At 47.5% G+C, this 16,479-nt stretch overlaps 1 protein-coding gene across 1 annotated transcript; it reads left to right on the top strand.

Annotated features, from left to right (window-relative positions):
* The first annotated feature begins 875 nt into the window (after positions 1-875).
* RPS21 (ribosomal protein S21) lies at positions 876-9,848 on the top strand. The gene is made up of 6 exons (XM_075571420.1): positions 876-943; positions 5,540-5,617; positions 6,485-6,548; positions 8,081-8,152; positions 9,113-9,168; positions 9,777-9,848. The coding sequence occupies exons 2-6, from the start codon at positions 5,568-5,570 to the stop codon at positions 9,784-9,786; spliced, it is 252 nt and encodes an 83-aa protein (XP_075427535.1). The 5' UTR covers positions 876-943; positions 5,540-5,567; the 3' UTR covers positions 9,787-9,848.
* Positions 9,849-16,479: the final 6,631 nt, after the last annotated feature.

Genomic DNA, 16,479 nt, shown 5'->3' with positions numbered 1-16,479 from the left:
TCACACTCTGGGCCTGACCCGAAGGCCCGCATGGCCTGATCAATTGTCAACTCCCATTTACTAGAGCGGCACGATGCATCACTGCGTCATGAATCCCAGCCAAAGAGTTTGATTGTAAGCTCTTTGGGGCAGGGTCTCCTTTTGCCCCTATGTTGTCATTTACCTGTTGCACTTATTGCCATTGGTTGTAGTTTATTTACCTCCTATCATGTTATAAACGGGGTTGCCACCACTACAGGTTTTTGTCACGTATTTCCGGGCTACGGTTTTATCTAGTAAACCTCTGGGTGGTGGCGTGTGGTGGCCACGTCTCCAGGCGTCCTTCAGGCATCTTGCCTTGCGACTCCTGTCCACATGGCCGCGTGGCGTCAAATGGCGCCGCTTTGCCACGGGACATCACGCCATGCCTGTTGCCATATGACGAGTTGCTAAATGACGTCCCGCGGTGCCATCAGGCGTCCCGTTGTCATGGCAATTTGACGTCATGACATAACGTAGCGTTCCATTGCTCCATGTGACGCCGGCGCAGCCATATTGACGGGTTGCAGGGGGAGAATGTAGGAAGGATGGCCGTAAGCGCTGCAATTAACAATGTCTCCGGGTTAGCCATCGGTAGACGGTGGCAATCCCGGTTAAAAAAGCGCTGCGTACATTGTCGGCACTATATAAATACAATTATTCATCTGTACAAGTGCTTTCTCCTTATAAAAGGTTTAACTCCTTGCTGGCATGGAGCTGATGAGTGCTGACTGCTGGGGACCAAACGTTGGCCAGTGCCATGTTACATTGTATCAGCAGTTCTGCTTGTTGGCATGGCAGCAGGCACTTCCGGCTGCTGCAGCCGCTGACCCGGAAGCGCTCCCCCGCCTCCTCGCAGGGAACATTAGCGCTTCCGGGTGGCAGCTTCCTCCTCTTTCGTGGCAGCCATTGTGGTGAGCAGGAGGTGAGCGCGGGGTCTGCGGAGGCCCAGGGTGGGCTGGAGTCGGCTCACACCACTCGGGCCGGGCACACGAGGCGTGGGGGAGGGGGGAAAGCTCAGGGGGGTCCTGCGGGGGCTTCTCCCGGGGGATGCGCGGGAGCACGTGCCGTGGAGCATGGCTGGGGGAGGGGAATTACGCGAGGCCGGTGATCAGTAGGCCGCAGGGTGGGAGGTAGATGTTAGAAAGGGAGTCGGGTGGTTTTTATTTTTTTTAGGTGTGGGGAGTGGAGGATAAACCCGTGGGGAGGCTGCAGCATCCTAACGGTGAGGGGGGGTGGGAGGAACAACGCCATGCCTGCCAAGGATATAATTTACCCCATGGGGTCAGGCGACTTACTATCGCAACAGCAATACAACAATCTGAGTGTGTGTGTGTGTGTGTGTGTGTATGTATTTATAATGTGAACTATTCACTGAACACGCGTGAATATATTTATTTAATGAGTTGGCAGCCCTCTGTTTCTCTGGAGGGGGTGGCCCTCCTTGTGCAGAAGGGATCTGTGGCCGGTCTGAGAAAGGGACTCTGAAACAAAGTTGTCAGTTTTTGTATTTTCACAAGTAACGGAACCGTGGCGCAAGTATAGGAGGAAAAGGCGTTTGTAATGAAGTAAGGTGATACAGTACCTGTAATGGCTAAGCGGTGTTATTTACCCCTCAATAAAAAGCACCCCCACAAATCCTCTATTCACACCCTCTATCTACTCCTTCCTGCTGCTGGGCATCTCCCCTAAGCTTGAACCCAGACATACACATCGGATTTCACCCATGCTTCCCTGCAATCTCTACCCCTGTAAAGTGTGTTAACCCTGAAGTTATTTGACTTACCTTAAGACTTGCCCCACAAATCAAGCATCCCAATAGTCTGCACTCATGGTTACTGTCCTACACTGTCACTCCTACCACCCATTGTAACCAAGCACTGCCGTCTACTGCACTTATTCCCTCGCCTGCTGTCTCTGTAAGTCCCCCAGCATACCACTTAGATTGTAAACTCTTTGGGACAGGAATTTCCTTTCCTATTGTCTGATTTTGCTGCACTTATTGTATTATAATTCCCTGTACTGTATTCTTTGTGAAGTGCTGAGTACACTTTTGGCGCTATATAAATAGACATACCGTACAATAGTTAGTGTGTAAAGAGGTGTAAGCTTTGAGGACAACTCTGGTCACTTCTTTGGGCATGTTACATCAGTTAGCCATTATATTATAACATGAATTACCAGGAAGAAATACATTGAGTTTCGTCTACCTTACTTTGTTCCATTTTATTGTAAAAGCTTTTGTTTTCTGTCTACATTTGTATTTTGAGATATATACTACAAAGCCCCAAATACTTACAACTTTAAAACATAATGAAACAATCTAACAGGAGAGGGGTGACACTGATAGGAGGGGGTATAACGACTCCGACTCCTCGACACGGTCGTTGCCCCCCTTACATACCCTCCTCCTTTTTAGTGTTTTCCCCCCCTTGTTTTTGTAGTGTCACATTGTCTCCCTTTCCCACTCCCCTTCCCTAAGACTGTTTCCAATGTGATGTGCAATTCCAAGTCATTTTTTCCTTGTGTTCTCATTAAAACTTATTGCATATTTCAGACATACTCTTATAGTAGAGCTTTTCTTTATAGACAGTGAGTGCTGGGACACCTTTGTATTTTACACATGGTATTATTGTAGGCTTGTGAGGAGGGTGCTGGGTAGGCCTCTAAAGAGGGGCTTTGAGGAAACTTTTGAAACTGAATGGTGGGGGAGATGGCGCAGGGTAAGGCTGCGTCCTCTGTGCTGCTTAGCGCGGTTAGCACAATTAATTTTTATCTGTGGCCATACTTGTGCCCATACGCCCACGGGCACTAGGTGCCTGCCGAGACAGATAAAATTCAGGTGATCTGAAGGATCACATGACCTCACCAGCCAATCGGCGTCAGTGACTGCTCAGCCACGGCCCCTGCTCGCGCTTTCAAAAAAATTGCCAAACGCTCATGCTTGGACAGTTGGTGACGTCACCGCACGGTCATGAGCGCGGTCAGCGGCACAGAAGATGCAGCCGTAGGCTGCGGTCCCAGTAAGGTCTCGTTCAGGGTGGCAGAGACAGGAGGTGGTGGGCGCGCGTCAGTCTGCTGGGGATGATGTGCACACCTTTTCAAGAGGCAGGGCGACAGACCTCAGCTTAGGGGTCGGTGTTGCACTGTTCAAATCATTCTCGAGAATTATTTGATTTGCTGCCAAAGTGCCAGTGACAACTTGAAGAGTTTATTGAAACTGTAGCAGCGTCGACTCCGTACTTCGGCGACATGGTAGCTGCTACCCTGACAACCGCTATTAACTTTAAATACATTGTTTCGAACGTGCGCGCACAGCAAAGTAGGCATCCTGAACGAGGCGTAACTGCTACGGCGTGCGCTGTGCGTATAAGCACCGCTCCTCAATGGGGCTGGGCCCAGTACGCACCTTCACGCTGAAGGTGCCGCCGCCGCGCCGTACTGACAGGTTTTTTTAAACTCGATGAAATTGAGTTTAGAACTGGCAACGGAGGCGTGGCCACGCCTCCGCCGGCGGGTTCACCCAATCAGGGCAAACCAGCCAAGTAAGGTCATGGCCACGCCCCCGCAACACTCCCACCATGCCCCCTCCCGTCGCAATCTTCCTCTCTCCCTGTAAGATCGGGGGAGACTGTGGGAGACGGGACAGTGACGTCGCTGGGCCAATCGCCTGCGTCAACGTCACGGTGCCGTGAAGTTGACGCTGCTTCGCACTGATTGGATGTTTTCAGCCGACAGCGCTCTGAAAAACAGCTTGGCTGCCGGCTGAAAAATCCAACGCCTCAGCACGCCTGCGGACGCTCGCGTGAGCCCCCTCTAATGACATCCTCATGGAGGATGCAGGGCGTCAGCGCGGACTCCCCTGCTATGGACTCGGCCCTAGACCACGTCCATAGGACAAGCCGCGCTGAGTCGTGCGGACGCTCCTCATTGAGCCCCGGCATCCTCAGTGAGGATGTCTTTAGAGGGGGCTCACGCGAGCGTCCGCAGGCGTGCTGAGGCGTTGGATTTTTCAGCCGACAGCCAAGCTGTTTTTCAGCGCGCTGTCGGCTGAAAACATCCAATCAGCGCGAAGCAGAGTCAACGTCACGGCGCCGTGACGTCGGTGCGTCGCGGGCGATTGGCCCAGCGACGTCACTGCCCCGCCTCCCAATCGTGCCCGCTGGCTCGCCTGCATGTGCATGAAATCGCACAGGCTTCAGCAGGCGAGCCTCAGCGTCAGCGCGGTTCAGCACTGCTCCCATCTCTATGGACGCAGCCTTAGGCTGCGACGGCCCTGCTGGTGCTCAGCTTGCAGCTTTTACTTGCATAAATCTATATGTGTAGTCCCCGCTCAAGTGGTGCGCTCGTGCGCAGACACGCACGCTCACTCAAGCTTGGCGCTTGAGTAAACAAAAAAAATTACATTGATGCGCGCTCAACTTGCCCGCAACACTCTCCCCCGCACGCGCTTGCGGAATAGCTAGGACACCCGGCGCTCATGCTTGGAGAACAGGTGGCATCTTAGGCTGCGTTTATAGTGCCAGCGACGCGATGTCGCGTTGAAACAATGCATTGCAGCCGGCGCGTGTGCTTTTAGTAAACGCGACGGAGCGATTGCTGGAAGCTATCTCAATTTAGCCTTTTCCAGCGACCGCAGCCTGACGTTGCCAGCACTATACGCGTAGCCTTAGGAGTACCGCAGTCTTGGAGAGAGGAGGAGGTGTAGATCATGAGCTGAGCTTTGCAGCTCAGAACCTGGACTTTGGTTCTGCTGGGTATGGGTAGTCGGTGCAGGGATTTGCACAGTGAAGCAGCAGGCGTAGAATGGTCTAGCCGGGCAAAAGCATTTAGGATAAACTGCAGCATGGGGAGAAGGGGGAGGTGCCTGGGAGCAGGTTACAGTAGTCGGAATATTAACCCTTTTGTATGCTGGATGCCCCTCTGGCATTCACGATTACTTGATTGCTCGGATGAACCGGAAGAGTTGGAGTCTTCCTGTAAGATCGCGTTCTGTAGCGCAGAACGCAATCCCCCCATCTCAAATGAGTAATTAGATTGATGTAGCTACTACGTCATGTGGTCCCTGGAGTGCCAGACCTCACCCACATGGTTAAAAAGTGCATGAATTAGATTCTTGGTGGCTTGAGTGGTGGGGGAAAGGTGTGTTTTAGGAATGCTTCTGAGGTGGAAGCGGCAGGAATGGTGAAGTACTGGAGGTGTGGTATAAAGGAGAGGGCGGAGTAAAGTGTGACACCTGACTTGTGGTATCGGGAGGTAGAGATCAGGCAAAGGGTTACAATTAGAGGGAGGGAAAAGTATTGGTTCTGTTTCAAACTTATTATTATTATTATTACATGGTTTATACCCCAGGACCAAGTATTCAATATCAATCAACTACAGACCCAATGTTATTTGTGTTTATGCGCTTTCGGTTTGCAGCTCGTACAAGTGCTGACAGACAGGTAGCGGAGACATTTATCCTTTAGTCAATGTCTGTATGTTGTGGAACTTCTGCTGATATAAATTTCCGTCCTTGCAGGTCGCTGTGACATCTTCTAGACGCCAACATGCAGAACGACGCTGGTGAATTTGTGGACTTGTACGTCCCCCGTAAATGGTAAGATGTTAGATTTTTTACAAAGTTCTTGGGCGAGTACAAATTGTTCTATTCGAGCCAATAAGGGTAATCCAACTGCTCGTGACCTGTTCACTGAGCACGCATGTTGCTCGTTTTCGAGCAAGTTGGACAACATATGTGATTTTAGTTTTGCTAAATAACTGCTGTATTGGGGCTTAACCCAGGGTGCTCAACTTTTTTTTTTCCCTCTGTGCCCCTGCCTGCTTGTGTCTGTCTCCCCGCCCCCTCTCCCTACCTTGTCTCAGACGTCAAATGACGCCGCTAGGTCATGTGACGTCGCTTTACCATGGCACCGCGACTTCAAGTGACCCCACGGCGTCATTTGACGTCATATTGCCCGCAGCCGTCGGAGATACGGTATGGACATTTAGAGGACTCGCGCGGTCCCTGCCATTTAAATGCTTTGGGGAATTGTGGGGCCTCCGTAAGCAACGCGCCCCCAGAAAATCTCGCGTCCCCAGTTTGCGCACCCCTCGCTTAACCCAACTGCCATTGTCTTGAATGACAATGTCTGTTACTTCCTTTGTCACCATATTGCAATGGGATGATTTAGTGTGGCCGTATGGCTAGCCAAGTACTCTCTGAATTTCCATCCTTGTCCTACACGGCTATGAAAGTGGGAGACATTAGATCTATTTATCCAAGCTAAATAGAGGTCTTCCGTTCACCTTTTAGAATTAAGTCATTCTTTGTTCACCAGTCAAGGAAAGGATCCTCTGGCTGCAATATCTCTGCAGCCCAAGGTATTCAAATAACTCCTCCTACTTTCTGTCTTGTCAACACGGTGCCCATGATTGCAGCGGGTCATGCTACCAATCTAAAGGTTTCCGTCTTGTTTCCCCTTAGCTCTGCGAGCAACAGAATCATTGGGGCCAAGGACCATGCCTCCGTGCAGATGAACGTTGCAGAGGTAAGTTTCCCATTGAGTTCATCTGTGATTGTGACCATCCTAATGATAAGACAGGGACTTGAGAGGTTTTGTTTTGAGGGGTGCGCAAACCGTCGTTCTCAAATACCCTGTCCGAAAATCTGTTGAAGTGAAACCTCTTACTTGGCAACCATGCGTCACGATAATGGTCCGGCGCCTCCTGCGCATGGCAGAAGCACAGACTTAATGAACTGGCGCATGCGCAGATAAAATGGAGGGGGGGGGGCTAGGGGAAGCATAAACCTGTGGAGGTACTGGACGGACACACACACACCAAATATAGAAGCGCAAATAGCAAAAAAAAACCTACAATTCAAACTTTACATTTTGTCATTGAAATTGTATTATGAATTTTAACATTTTCATTGAATGAAAGACCTTTCAGAGTAACGGCATTTAGATGCATATATTTGATTGTAAAGTATCTTAATTTACTTAACACAATTTTATCATGTATTCCAACTAATAGTATGCACATTTCTGCTGGAAAAAAATTCAAAAGTCTCAATCAAAATCATAAAACAGATTGCTATTTCAGTGACAAACCACTGAGAAGTTTCACTTACAACGCGCGTGCTCGGCGCGCGCACACTTTTTTCCGTTAAATGTACAAACAGAAGTTAATTGTGATGGCTTTATAGTAGATTCAGACCAGCTTGTTTTCTGTGTTCCAAATTCCTCTGAAAATGAATGTTTATCCCTGTGATCTAATATTCAAGCAAGGTCACTTAAAAATAGTTACACACACACACACGCTACTTAATGTTTCTAAATCACTGGTGTGCCAGAGCCATTTGCAACACCTTGATGTGTTTTTATTAAAGTGATTCTGGTGGTGGGGAGCAGTGTAACTTTGTTATTATTATGCTGCTTTGTAATTCCAGCTGTGTCAACACTTTAAATATGGCATACAAGTTTGTCACCTCCCATTCTCTGATTAATCCATCCAGTGCAACGTTAAAGTAGCGTTGTGATTGATGTATGTAGCACAGCCAGCTAGGGAGTGTACGAGAATGTTAAATATTTCGTTTTGGCCGCCCGCGAGTTCAGGGAGCAGAATGTAGACGCGTTATCAGTGATCCGACTCTCGATGGAATCCAAACATTATTTTTTTTCCATGGAGTAATTGTATCTATATAAATCCAATCACCTCCGTATTCTCCAAAACAGGAAAAGCCAAGTATTTATCTCCCGTTTCTAATCCTTCTCCTGCTGTCCCAGATAATCAATCTAGCTCCAATTCCTGATAAGGTTTTGATAATTGCACCTATCGGTAGATGTACAAATGTTGTCTTCTGCTTTTATCTGTGATATACGTTTCTTTTAATGAAGAAACATTTCCTTTCACTCTGCACATTGTCTACAACAACTGATTACAAGTTGCACAAACCCTTTGGCTCTGTTCGCTTGTAGATTTTGTGCCAATTTGGCTTATGTAGCACTATTTTGCTCTCGGCGTGTGTTGAATGTTGGAAGCCGCCTGCAGTGTGGCTCACCGTTGGTGTGTTTTGCAGGTTGACAAGGTCACAGGCAGATTCACCGGCCATTTCCAAACCTACGCCATCTGTGGGGCGATTCGCAGGATGGTAAGCTTCGTTCCTCGTGGAAATCACAATCGGACCCTTCACCCCGTTCCAAACATCCAACGTTACCAGTATCATGTCGCTATTGTGGTGCACGGTGACACTTGCGCTATTAGAATTAATTTCTCCACTCAAAGATTGAGCCGCCTTTGCTGAAACTGGGATATCCTGAAAACCTGACCTGTTGGCGGTGGCCCTTGAGTACTAGATTTGCCCGTGCCTGATGTAGCTAGCACATTGCTGGGTCACTACAGAACCGAGAGAATTTAAAGCGGCCACCCCACCCAGAAGCCTGTGCGAGTTGAACCTTTTTAATCTCCCGGACGCTTAATATTTTAAACACTTATATCTCCCAAGCAAAGCATCAGATTTTTCAACTATAAATAGCGTTGGAAAGGACCAGGAGATTTATTAAAGCAGGACCAAAAATGGCGCCCTGCGCGGAATTGCTTTAAGCAGTTTCTCTGCCTATTCTGTCTGAAATATCTTCTGATTCATAGACACTGTGAGATGACACATGACATGTTTGGGGGGGGGGGGGTACTGTTTGGGGGGGACAGGAACTGATTTCTGCCCCTTCTGTAAAATGAGTTGGAATTAGGCGCTCCTGTTTTTTAATGCAACATTTTGTTATTTAAAGCAGAAATAGTTATTGCCGTTTATATGCAAGTTAATTTTGACACGTGATACGCCCGCTTCCTACAAAAACATCACTGCATGCTGCTGTGAATTTCTCAGATCTTCAGTCTGCATCATGGGAATCGCTGCAGCTATTCTCCGTTGACCATAAATTTGATTTATCTGTTCATACCATCCTAGTTTGTTAAACGTTCGAATGCGCTGCACGGGGAGTTACTTTAACTGTAACTCCTGTTACATTATATAAATAAAATGCCGTATTGGAACATTCAATGTTTCTGCAAAGTGGGGTAACCGGCCGTGCTATTTCCTGTGTCCCTGCAGGGTGAATCCGATGACTCCATCCTAAGGCTGGCAAAGAATGATGGGATTGTTTCAAAGTAAGTTTCATTTCACACACTCTGCTTTTTTTACTAGCAGTGTTTTGTAGTTATACTTCATGTAGATCGCTATTTCTTGTGGATATTCATCAAACACTGCTTGGAACTATAACACTGCTCAATTCCTTTCCCCCCGAAATCATATTTGTACATTCCCTCCCTAATGGAATTCCTAACCTGTGAGGCCTGGGCGTATGAGGAGGAATTCATACTTTTAAATAATGAAAACATACTTCTCTTGACAGGGTGGTTAAATTGTGTTAAAACAGAATATTCTGGTGTTTTATACCAAGGGGTGCTCAACTCCAGTCCTCAAGCCACCACCCAACAGGTCAGGTTTTCAGAATATCCCTGCTTCAGCACATGTGGCTCAGTTGAAGAATGAGCCTCTGAGCCAGAAAACCTGACCTGGGGGGGAGGGGGGGGATGCTTGAGGACTGGATTTGAGCTCCCCAGATATATACCACGTCACGTTTAGCAATGTCTGCAACATCCGTTTGTGCTGTTTCTTGGTGAACGAATGTTGGAAAGTACATGGCGTTGGTATGAAATCGGCGGTGCCTGTAATGTTTCTAACCGGTATCTGTTTCCCTCGTTCTTCCCTGTAGGAACTTCTAAGAGAAGACGCCTTTGAAATGTGACATCATGTAGAAAAGTGAAATAAAAACCGTAACCAAAAACCATGTGGCGTCTTCTACTTTGTGTGGTGGTGCGGGGGCGCAGTGAGGGTGGCGGCGGGGGTGGGGGCGCAGTGGGGGTGGCGGTGGGGGCGCAGTTCTGTGTTTTTTTGTTTTGTTTTTTTTACACGTCTCTGCCGATTCTAATATTAAAAAAAGTGGCAATTTTCGTTTCTCACCAGGAATTTCCGTTTTTCTCGGATCATTTTCAGCGGCGCTTTCTTTTTGTTGCTTATCTTGCTTTTCAATGCATCGTTGGTCCCAGTAGCACTGAAGCTGTTAAACACCAATACACCTTTTTATAAAGCAACATTACCATCAAAATCCTAGGCAGTATTTTTATATGTCTCTATCTCTCTCAGTTGTGTAGTATTGGATAATACAGATTATTTTTTTTAAATATAAATTTCTCCCACTCAATGCCCTTTTTAATGTATTAAGCATCCTTGGGTTTCTATAGCAATCATTTAGGACGCCATGGCACTTGATTTTTTTTTTTTTAAATGGGTGATTATATTGTGAAGCCGGATCTTCACCGATTTTTGATCGCGGGAGAATGGATCGATCGGCAGGTTAGATAATTACATTGCCTTAAAGGCAAGGAACAGCTGGCAAAAGGTAAAGCCCCTTTAAGCTGATTTGCCAAAGTTTTCTGTCTGCACAGAAGTGTCTCCTCTTGCTCCCCCTGGGTTTCTGGCCTCACTTCTTTCCCCCAGTTGTGACAGGGTGCTTATAAATCTGCCTGTCAGAGCATTGCAAAATGACCCAGATTATCTGGAAGAAATAACAGCTTCACTCAGTATACGGGTCTGTAATAGCCACTTAAACTTTTCACCTGCGGCAGTGATCTTTTTAAGCTCTTGTAGATCCCCCATGGCAGAAAAGCGGCCAATTGGAAGACGGATGCATAGTGTCAGAGGCGGTTATCTCTCGTTTTATGGGGGCTGGAGAGGAGCCAGGCGCTTGCACTTTTGAACCGGAGCCTGCAGGAGTTGGGCCTCCTCTAAAGCAGCCTTCACTTAAATTGGGTGAAACAACCTGTTCAAGCACTTCCCCGATGGCAGCTCGGAGTTACATGGCCGCAGACCAGCATGGAGTAGACATGTTCATGAAGTTCAACCTATGTGAAATGTAGGCGACTTATATACTCATCCTAGCTTTCTATCAAGGCAAACGGAAAATCCCAGCCTGCGATATTCAGATTATCCGTAAAAGTCGCACAATACGCATTCCGTGAAAATGGCTCTTTTTGCGAATACTTTTATCTTTATTCATCTGTCCTTGCTTTCCTGCTGTCGGGTCAGGCTGACCGTTCTCTGCGCTGTAACTCTCGTGCTTTTCGCCATACAAAAAAAATACAGCGTGTGCGCATAGTGATTTGGCGTATTACACATGCTTATTTGTGAGCAGTTTTGCGCCACAAGCCTGTCTGGTTTTTAACCCTTTCATAAGGCCCTTACCGTTGGCCCCCAACCTATCAAAGTTGAGCAATACAGCGAACCAGAAGCCTCCTGGCTCAGTCCTATTGGACCAAACCTGCCGGTCTCTGGAGGCGTGTCCCGTGTATTCTGTATTAATTTGTGACTCTGATAATGACCAGATGAAGTACAAACTTGTCCTAACTTTTCAAATGTAGATAGATGTTTTTATATTTGACAAAGCGTTCAGTTGGAGGAATTTGTACCCCTGGGAAATGTCCGGGACTGTAGTGTTGGTGAAAGGGAATTTGCAGGTTGCTCTGGCAGTGGTGGTGGTGGGGGGGGGAGTGGGGGGGTTATGGCTCGTTGCTGAACGATGCTGCTGAGTTTTGTTAATAGCCACTGGCTGTACTTTAAATATTTACATGCCTCTCTTAGAACGTGTGTCGGGAACATTCCTACGCGATTCAATGTCTGGGATCCTTATCTAGCGCACATTAAACAGTGCCGTTCCTTCAGGCGGTTGTGTCAGTGGCGTGTGGCCTTTTTAGCAGAACACGTCCTTAACATTTTACAGGAAACGGAAAAATCAATGTTTAAAAAAATAAATGCTTTGTGGTGTTTCTCTCCTGATTCACAAGCTTCTCATTTACATCTGAGAGGAGAAAATCCAGGACATGTTCAAAGTAACCAAACACACAAACCATGTCTTATTAATTGCAGGTTGGGAGCTAAACGGCGCTATTTTTATTTTAGCTCCGAGCACCTCCCCTGTTAGGTTACCAGTGTTCTCTGCTGGGATTTAAAAGGCTGCCCAATAGGATGACGATGCGGATTCCTATTGGCTAGTCACGGGAACGGCAAGATTTGAAAAGCCATCCATTGCCCCTGGAGAGGCAGAGAGACCCGTTTCTTCACTGCTAAGTATCTCGGAGAGGGGGGAAGCAGGGGGTCCGCAGGGCTATAGTGTGGTATATTTATAAAATGTTTTACCAGGAAATAATGCATTTGATTTACCTCTTGTGTTCAAGTATGTTCTGGGCACAGAGTTATGATGACAAATTCATAGTTACATTAAGCGAGCAGGGTTATACATTCTATACAAGACATTGCATGCACAGTAAGAGATAATATATATTATAGGCGTATGTAACAGTTATAGACCAGATTTAAATGAGACCGCTTTTAGTTATGGAAGAATTTAGGCTGGTGGCAGCAGTGGGAGTCTCCGGTAGACTGTACCAGTTTTGGGGTGCACGGTAAGAGAAGGAGGAACGTCCGGATACTTTGTTGAACCTTGGGACCATGAACAGTCTTTTGGAGTCAGATCTCAGGTGATAAGTGCTGCATGTGGTAGGGGTGAGGAGCTTGTTCAGATAGATGGGTAGCTTGCCCAGAATGTATTTGAAGGCAAGTAAATAAATAATATAATGCAGTTTAGCTCAGTAGGACTCCAATCCCATAATTGAAAAAACATACAGACGAGATTACTGCTTTAAGAGTAACCAATCGCGTGTAGAGAGCTTGAGTACTTGTGACATTAACAGAATATTTTACAAGGGGAGACGCGGTGGCTGAGGTCGAACTCATTAAATCTTTTCCTTGTATAACTTGTTTTAGACCGCGCTGCCCTTTAATTCGGCCGTGCAATACGTTGGTGCTCTGGAAATTAAGGCACAGTGAAACGCACGCGCACTCCCTGTTTCAAGGGGGCGATGTTATAGTTTTCCCTATTTTTACGTTTAGTTTACGCTGACCCTGCTGGGATCCCAACCCGTTTCGCACACTTCAAATGCAAATGAGATCAATTCCCTGGAGTCTTCCTTTCTTTAAAACTCCAAATTAAATTGCGAAGTGGTGTGTGTGTGATGTGTGTGTGTGGTGGTGTGTGTGTGGTGGTGTGTGTGTGTGTGGTGTGGTCAGTCCCTGCCCCGGAGAGCTTTCAATCGAAGTGATGGCAATTACAGGCGAGCGTGCGCACCTTGATGACATTACTTCTGCACAAAGGAGAGAGGATTTTGTTTTCCACTGGACAGTATGGAATACTTTCTTTTCCAGCAGGCCTTTGATTACTGACCAGAGAGCAGGGTGCAGGCTTGGATATATCCACAGCCATGAAAGGGAATAGCTTCTCCCGGCGCTGTGTGTGTCGGGCTGTCCTGCCCTTAAATGGCTCCATTGCACCAATCTGCCAAATTCACCTCCCCTTTCTCAGCAGGACTTCTCATTTTCCCCGCTCTGCGGCTGGGACCGGCTCTTCGCACTAAGGACTCCTGAAATATGTTCTATAGTGCACGTACTCCTACTGTCTCCCATTATTCCATTTAGATTGTAAGCTCTGCGGGTTAGGGACTCCCTAATTCCCATTGTTGAACGTCTTGGTTAATGCACTTGTGGCACGTATTATAATGTCTCCCTGTGCTGTCTAGGTAATTCTGTAAAGTGCTGTATAAATAACAATATTGTTTGGTACAGGATACGGAGCGCAAATACTCCAACAATAACGATATACATACATAAAAGACTGGTTTGGCTCATGAGACGCCTGACGCCTTTCATGCGCACAGCTGCAGGCCACAGGAATGAGTGGTTGCATTTATTCACTTGTCCACTGTGTGGTGCAGAAGAGCCATCAGTCTCAGAACCATTGGGTGTGTGGGTGGGTGTCTGGGGTCTGTTGGGCTATAATTTATTTAGCACACGCATTAAATATCACAAAATAATAAAATACAGTAATTGGAGAATTGCATATGCTCAGTTATTTCATTCCATTGTGCATGAATGCAGCAGAGCATGCAATGTCCTGCACAGCAATTTATTTTGCAGTGTTCGTGCGTGACAAAAAAAAATATTTTGTATATGTGCTGTATAGCGATGTTCAGGCCTTGCCTGTAATACTCCGTTTCCCTGAGGATACCTGGAGTTCAGGCCTTGCCTGTAAGGCTGTTTCCCTGAGGATACCTGGAGTTCAGGCCTTGCCTGTAATGCTGTTTCCCTGAGGATACCTGGAGTTCAGGCCTTGCCTGTAATGCTGTTTCCCTGAGGATACCTGGAGTTCAGGCCTTGCCTGTAAGGCTGTTTCCCTGAGGATACCAGGAGTTCAGGCCTTGCCTGTAAGGCTGTTTCCCTGAGGATACCTGGAGTTCAGGCCTTGCCTGTAATGCTCCGTTTCACTGAGGATACCTGGAGTACAGGCCTTGCCTGTAATGCTCCGTGTCACTGAGGATACCTGGAGTACAGGCCTTGCCTGTAAGGCTGTTTCCCTGAGGATACCTGGAGTTCAGGCCTTGCCTGTAATGCTGTTTCCCTGAGGATACCTGGAGTTCAGGCCTTGCCTGTAATGCTCCGTTTCACTGAGGATACCTGGAGTACAGGCCTTGCCTGTAATGCTCCGTGTCACTGAGGATACCTGGAGTTCAGGCCTTGCCTGTAAGGCTGTTTCCCTGAGGATACCTGGAGTTCAGGCCTTGCCTGTAATGCTGTTTCCCTGAGGATACCTGGAGTTCAGGCCTTGCCTGTAATGCTCCGTTTCACTGAGGATACCTGGAGTACAGGCCTTGCCTGTAATGCTGTTTCCCTGAGGATACCTGGAGTACAGGCCTTGCCTGTAATGCTCTGTGTCACTGAGGATACCTGGAGTACAGGCCTTGCCTGTAATGCTGTTTCCCTGAGATACCTGGAGTTCAGGCCTTGCCTGTAATGCTGTTTCCCTGAGGATACCTGGAGTTCAGGCCTTGCCTGTAATGCTGTTTCCCTGAGGATACCTGGAGTTCAGGCCTTGCCTGTAATGCTGTTTCCCTGAGGATACCTGGAGTTCAGGCCTTGCCTGTAATGCTGTTTCCTTGAGGATACCTGGAGTTCAGGCCTTGCCTGTAATGCTGTTTCCCTGAGGATACCTGGAGTTCAGGCCTTGCCTGTAAGGCTGTTTCCCTGAGGATACCTGGAGTTCAGGCCTTGCCTGTAATGCTGTTTCGCTGAGATACCTGGAGTTCAGGCCTTGCCTGTAATGCTGTTTCCCTGAGATACCTGGAGTACAGGCCTTGCCTGTAATGCTCCGTTTCCCTGAGGATAATACCTGGAGTTCAGGCCTTGCCTGTAAGGCTGAGTCCCGCTGGCACTGAGCTCCCTGAGCGGGCAGCGCTTGGCGCGGTTACATGCGCATATATGTGTGTTCCGGCTCGCGCGCATGCGCGGGCACACACACTCAGCACTTTTGTAAATAAAAATGTTAAACTTTCCCGCTCGCAATTGCGCCCCACCCTGCTCAGTTTCCCTGAGGACACCTGGGGTTTGAGCAGTGTATTAAAGTGTAAGCTCTTCTGGCAGCATCTGCATATACTATCAGTACTATAGATGGGTAAGTCGCAGAATAGGTGGCAAGAATAGAGATGGGATCCATTTCTCTGCTGTCACGATATGTTGCAATATATCAGTGTGTGATAGAATCATGGTTCTAGGGACACATAGTCAGAGGAGACTGGTTAATATCTCAGTGTCAGCTCCTTGTGACCTTGGGCAAGTCACTTTATCTCCCTGTGCCTCCGGCACCAAAGTGTAGACTGCAAGCTCTGTGGGGTAGGGACTGTAATATGTATATGTACAGCACTGTGTAAGTGAAACACGTGAGGGTTCCCTAGAGAGCAAATCACTATAGGAAATCAAGTTATTATTTTATATGATATATATACAGCGTGACCAGGGAAAAAAGGGGACATTTATTCCATTACAAAACCAAAAAAATGGCTGCCATCTCGCCCCGGGGCTAATTCCTGAGTACTGCTGGTTGGGGTCAGTTGTGGGAAGAGGAAGCCGCAAACAGACGCTAATTTCTAAGCAGCAGGAACACTGCCCTGCCAGACCTGTCACTGTGACCTGAGCTAGGGACACGCTGAAGCTAAGCAAATAACTGCGCAGACCCCTAACAGGAGGGGGTACCCACCACAAAACGGACTCGCTGTACAACCCCGGGCTCTCCCTGGTTTCCCAGTACTAGGAAGCAGAAGCCAGATTAGTAACAAATATCGGTGCTCTTTTAGCCTCAATGGCATAAAAATCCCAGATGTGCTATAGAAACTGCCCCGATTCTGTGCCAGTCTTACTGATTTTTACTATGCGATGTCTCTCGGACTAATGATAACACAAAATGACTGGTTTTTTTTGGGTGGTTAGTCTAGAACCCCCAAATGTTCCACATTTTAGTCTTCAGATAATGGTCT

The sequence above is a fragment of the Ascaphus truei genome, chromosome 15 (assembly GCF_040206685.1).
Source record: "Ascaphus truei isolate aAscTru1 chromosome 15, aAscTru1.hap1, whole genome shotgun sequence".
Lineage (NCBI taxonomy): Eukaryota > Metazoa > Chordata > Amphibia > Anura > Ascaphidae > Ascaphus > Ascaphus truei.
The sequence above is the reverse complement of the archived record's forward strand: the minus strand, read 5'-3'. Positions and strand labels throughout refer to the sequence as shown.

Coding starts and splice junctions, on each gene's coding strand:
- RPS21 (XM_075571420.1), top strand. CDS start 5,568: ATGCAGAACGACGCTGGTGAATTTGTGGACTTGTACGTCCCCCGTAAA. Junction 5,618..6,484: donor TTGTACGTCCCCCGTAAATG/GTAAGATGTTAG, acceptor GTTTCCCCTTAG/CTCTGCGAGCAACAGAATCA. Junction 8,153..9,112: donor GTGGGGCGATTCGCAGGATG/GTAAGCTTCGTT, acceptor GTGTCCCTGCAG/GGTGAATCCGATGACTCCAT.